At 34.2% G+C, this 5,567-nt stretch overlaps 1 protein-coding gene across 1 annotated transcript in view; it reads left to right on the top strand.

Moving 5' to 3' along the window:
* Positions 1-5,567, top strand: part of Prkci (protein kinase C iota) — an 86,283-nt gene that overhangs the window by 58,644 nt on the left and 22,072 nt on the right. The window contains exons 9-12 of the mRNA XM_004633463.2: positions 2,227-2,403; positions 2,822-2,919; positions 3,792-3,878; positions 5,205-5,340. Coding sequence (XP_004633520.1) covers positions 2,227-2,403; positions 2,822-2,919; positions 3,792-3,878; positions 5,205-5,340 — 498 coding nt within the window. The remainder of the gene's footprint in view (positions 1-2,226; positions 2,404-2,821; positions 2,920-3,791; positions 3,879-5,204; positions 5,341-5,567) is intronic.

The following is a 5,567-nucleotide window of genomic DNA, read 5'->3' as shown; positions in this document are numbered from 1 at the left end:
CAGCATGTTATTCCATGAGCTGTTTGTTTTCAGCCATGCACTTCTGCCATGACTCCTGCCTTAGAACTAGACTGAAACCTCTACAAACTGTGAGCCAAAATAAACCTCTTTCTCCTTAAATTGTGGGTATCAAATATTTTGTCCCAGCAATGAAGAAAGTAACTCAGATAGTATATAACTAGAAATTTCTGGGTTTTGTGTAAACTTAACTTTAGTAGATAATGGCAAGTTTTCTTATTTGTGTTAATTTGTACTTTTACCAACAATTGATGAGAGCTCTGTGCCAGTCTGTTGCATGTGTAGTGGTAGTTTACCATAATTTTTAAGATTTGTGTTTACTTCTTTGTCATTGTTTTACTATTTTGTCTAGATTCTGCTTAACATTCTTATGAAAATTAATACAAATTATTAAAAGTACTTCTATTGTTTTCTGGAAACATGGTGCCCTTAGCACACACTAAACATTTTCCTGCTTTTGGTGCTGTTTTTCATATTTTAAAGTGGTTTCTCTGATTGTTAGCATCTTTAAACAATTGATCCTTGTTCATATTTACTCACACTTTATTTTTTGTTCCTCATTATTTCTCTGTCCTTTCATATGATGTTATTTTCTTCTTAAAGTATTCAGTTTAGTATTTCCTTTAATGAGAACCCCCTAGTGATGGTTTCCTCAATTTTTGTGTGTCTGAAAATATTTTACTTTCAGTTTGAGAATTAATTTTATAGGATATGCAATGCTAGGTCTCTTCTTTTCTTCAGACCCTTTGAAGGTGACATTCCACAATTAGCTTCTGTTTTCATTTAGTCTTTCATTATTGTATCTAGAAGATACAGCACTTCTTTTTTCTTAATGTGTTCATTTTCATAGCTTCTACTTAACCATATTTAAAGTGTGTTCATTGTTTTTGTAGCATTCTCCTCTTTGGTAGCCCACCCCAATCAGGTTTATTTCTTCTTTGTTTATTCTTACAAATGATTATTATTTCTGAATTTTCATGTATAGTCCTTCTTTTGAAAAGTCCTTTTATTTCCTTCTTTTCTCCCTCTCTGCCTCCCCTTTCCCCTCCCTTCTGCTTTCCTCTCTTCTTTTCTCTTCACCTCCCCTTCCCTCTCCTCTCCTGTACTTTTTTCTTTCTTTTCATTGTCAAGATAGGTCTTGCTATGTTTCCCAGTCTGGTCCTAACTCCTAAGTTCAAAGGAATTTTCCTGCTTCAGCCTCCTAAATAACTGGTACTACAAGAACACATCACCATACCTAATTGCTTTTTGCTTTTTCTAGTAGTCTTACTTCAGTAGGACCTTTATTGCCATAGGTACATTTGTTGATCATGTGGTGGTGATAAAAGATTATCTTCAATCTCCTGTATAAACTAGCAGAAACTTACGTTCATAGTTGTATATGAATTTATAAAACTTACTTTGCCACCCATGTCATCTAGTACCAAAGATGACATGGAAAAGAATGACATAACATGACAAGAATGATATGGGGAAAAGAATGTCTTCCATTAGCTAAACTGCCTCATGCTTGTTTCCTGCCTCCAACTTCAAAAAATGTCCTTTCACTAGCTTAAATCTCCTATATCAGTCTTTTATAGTAGCAGATTCTTTCTTCTTGATGTCTATTTTAACTGCCAATTTCCCTGTTATCTCCAACAACTATCCATATACTTTCTTTTCTCCTCAGCAATACCGTCAGTTTCGCAGTCACAAAAGTTAATGTCAAAAAAAAGTTAATGTCATGTTTTATTTGTATATGTTTGTTTCCCCCATACCCAAAGTTACCAGATCCTTCTTAAGAGATTCTTTAACATTTTTCTTTAGACTTAAACTACCTAGTCTTACTAACACCAGATTTTAACTTATAAACTCATCCTATTTCTTGCACATTGTGTGGGTTGCAATGATAAAAGAATTGCAAACTAGCTCAGGCTGGTGTTGAACTCTCTGTAGCTTCAACTGGCCTCAAACTCACAATACTTTGCTGTAGCCTTCTGAATGCTAGGATTAACAGGCATGCCCACCATCACTGGCTAAAATATTTTTACATTATGAAAATATTTAAAAATTGGGGGCCAAGGATATAGTTCAGTGGCCCAACACTTGCTTGTCAAGTACAAGGTCCTGAGTTCAATCCCCAGTACCACACAAAAAAAAAGAAAGAAATATAAGATACTATTCAAAATACTTCTAGATATGACTCTTTGTTATAAATGTTCTCAACAGGCAATGAACACCAGGGAAAGTGGCAAAGCTTCATCTAGTTTAGGTCTTCAGGACTTCGATTTGCTCCGAGTAATAGGGAGAGGAAGTTATGCGAAAGTACTGTTGGTTCGATTAAAAAAAACAGATCGTATTTATGCTATGAAAGTTGTGAAAAAAGAGCTTGTTAATGATGATGAGGTAAGCAGACTAAAATTTTTGTGTTTCTAAACTGTTAAACTTCTCAAGCATACTATTTCAGAGAAAATCTCAGTGTTTTTACTTTATTATTTTTCTTTTTCTAATTTGTGTTTCAAATAGATTATTATTCAGTTTTATGGTTATGATCCAATTTTTTAAAAAATAGAAATCAAACTTACTATCAGGAGAAATACTTGAGTCTTAGAAAAGTTTTCTAAACCATTTCATAATATTAGAAGTTTACTGGTATTTTTTTTCAGTACATAAATTTTTCTTTCATATTGTCAATAGTCTTTGTATTTAGCCAAGTTAGTTAACAGATGCACTTTTGACAATTGAGTTGCTTAGAACAAATTTATTGTTAGTTTTGATGATTTTGTTTCTGTTTGACATAGATTTCTTTCATATTTTAAAATAGGACATTGACTGGGTGCAGACAGAGAAGCATGTTTTTGAGCAGGCATCTAATCATCCTTTTCTTGTTGGACTGCATTCTTGCTTTCAGACAGAAAGCAGGTAAGATTGAGAGATAAATGGGATGATTAATCAGCTTATACATTTTGATGTATTACACAATGAGGAGCTGTGTGCTGGAGTATGTGAAGTAAAAGTCACAGAAAAGGACACAGTGGTGTTTTTCTTTAACTTCCTGATACTCAGCTATAGTTGGACGTTGGATTAGTATCAGGAATTGATACTGTTTTAGGGAGAGAGAAAAGGAGGGGGGGAGAAGGAGAAGGGAAGGGGAGAGGGAGAGAAGGAGAATGAAAATAATTATGGCAATAGAAATACCACTTGAGGGGCTGGGGAGGTGGCTTAGTGGAATAAGTGCTTCCCTGGCAAGCACAAGGGCCTGAGTTCAATCCCTGGTTCCGTAAAAAAAAAAAAAAAAAAAAAAAAAAAAAAATACTACTTGTTAAATGTTCCCAGGATTCTAGTTTTATAAATTAGTGTTTTCTGGAGTTTAAGTAGGAGAGGAAAAGTCTCAACTTGTTTTGTTTTGCAGTACCAGGGATGAAAGTCAGGACCTTGCACTTGCCAGGCAGGCACTTATGCCATTGTGCTGTCTCCCCAGACCCAAATCCCAACTTCTTTACCTTAAATATTACAGTGATTAAAAATTCCATGTCTAGCAAATGTTAAAAATTAGGTGGGAGTCAGTGGCTCTGGGTTATAAGTACTACTTTAGAGTAGAAATAGCAGGTTACAGAATTTTTATGTTGTTTTTGTTTCAATACTCTAGATATCCTTCATTTCCAGCAAATTCTCAGCATCCTATCAAGGCTAAGCCACAGAGAATGCTCTATATGTTATGTAGTGTTTTAAGTTGTAAAATTACATTGCCTTATTTAGAATTTTGACTTCTTGGGTTCTCTCTTTGGTTTTAGATTGTTTTTTGTTATTGAGTATGTAAATGGAGGAGATCTAATGTTTCATATGCAACGACAAAGAAAACTTCCTGAAGAACATGCCAGGTACATTTTTTAAACATTGTTTCTATTAGATTATTTTTCAGGACTGCATGACTTTATGTGCAGCAGCTTTAAAACAGTATATAAATACTGTATTTTGATGCTAGTTAATTTCTTTGTGAGATATTAGGAGCTAAGCTAAAAATCAATTTACATGACAAATTATAATTTTAGAGATATTATAAATTACTGGTTTTGTTTATTGATGTTTTGGCCTTTGCCACAGATGATATTTTGAATTGTGAACATAGCCAATATGTGTTGTTTGTTCAGCTGAATTTAGGGAAACTACATCTGATTTTTACTCTATTAAAATACTAGTTCTGGTTGTGTACCATGTTTGCTTTTCTGGACTCTATAAAGTACAAAGTACTTGTCTTAAAACTTAGTACGATCTTGTACCACCCAAGCAGACATAAACAAGCTCGGGTGTTTTCACTTTTATTATTTAGGCCAGAAGTCTTTCACCAGTCAGTTGGTGGCAGTTTTAGAAAGTTTATACTTTAGTTTAAAATTTTATGATTGTAGAATAATTTCTGAAATTTTGGTGTAGATTTTATGGTTTGAATAGTCAACTTTTAGTATTCTTGACCTGTTACTAGTTCAGAGGGTTTTTCTTTTGGAGCGGGGGTTTGACCCTTACAGAGGTGATAAAAACTATGGAAACCCTCCAGAAAACATACACATACCCAAATTCGCCCCTAATTTGGGTATGTACACGTACAACTTCCCACAATTCATCATGGACCAGACTAAGAACTCATGCTTGACATTTTCAGATTAATAGCTTTGTGAAAAATGAGTTTAAGTTAAACTTTCTTTTTTGTTTTTTTGTTTTGTTTTGTTTGTTTTTTTGGTGGAACCCGGGATTGAACTCAGGCCCTTGCGCTTGCCAGGGAAGTCCTTATTTTACTGAGCCATCTCCCTGGCCCCAAGTTAAACTTTCATAAATGTGTTTTTTGGGCTTAGATACTTTAAAGTGGTATGCCAATTAAATTTTTTATTAGTTTTAAATATATTGAGTTCACGTCTTAGGTTAATTATGAAAGCACAGGGCAAGTCTGTGTCTGTGCGTACAGAGCACTTTCTGCCCAAGGCCCAGCAACTCTCCCCTAGGCAAGTAGATGAGGGACAGCGCTGCAGCCTAGGACACAGGCCTCGGGCACAGACTCTCCAGTGGTAAGCATATTGGAAAGTTATAAAGAAAATTTTCTGTTGTGATTTTTATGTTTCCAAATGCAGGTAGGACTAAATCTGAAATATCTCTCCTAGAAATTTACCACAATTTATAGTTTTGAATCACATAACTTTTCTTAAATTTTATTTTAGGTTTTACTCTGCAGAAATCAGTTTAGCATTAAATTATCTTCATGAACGAGGGATAATTTATAGAGATTTGAAATTGGACAATGTATTACTGGACTCAGAAGGACATATTAAACTCACTGACTATGGCATGTGTAAGGTGAGGAAATTTTTTACATTATTTTTTGTGAAAAAATAACATTTCATAATAAGAAAATTACAGTAGATATTGCTCTATATGTTATCTTCAAAATAGTTACTCTTAGTATAAGAACATAAGTCACTCAGGACATATGAGAACTTGTACTGTAACATCATGTACCTCGGTAGTATCCCAAATTTTCTGATCAAGAAGATTATGGGGCCAAAGAGGAAAGTGATCGATGA

Source organism: Octodon degus, unplaced genomic scaffold, assembly GCF_000260255.1.
Source record: "Octodon degus isolate 3935 unplaced genomic scaffold, OctDeg1.0 scaffold00055, whole genome shotgun sequence".
Classification (NCBI taxonomy): Eukaryota; Metazoa; Chordata; class Mammalia; order Rodentia; family Octodontidae; genus Octodon; species Octodon degus.
This window is presented reverse-complemented; position numbering and strand designations above follow the sequence as displayed.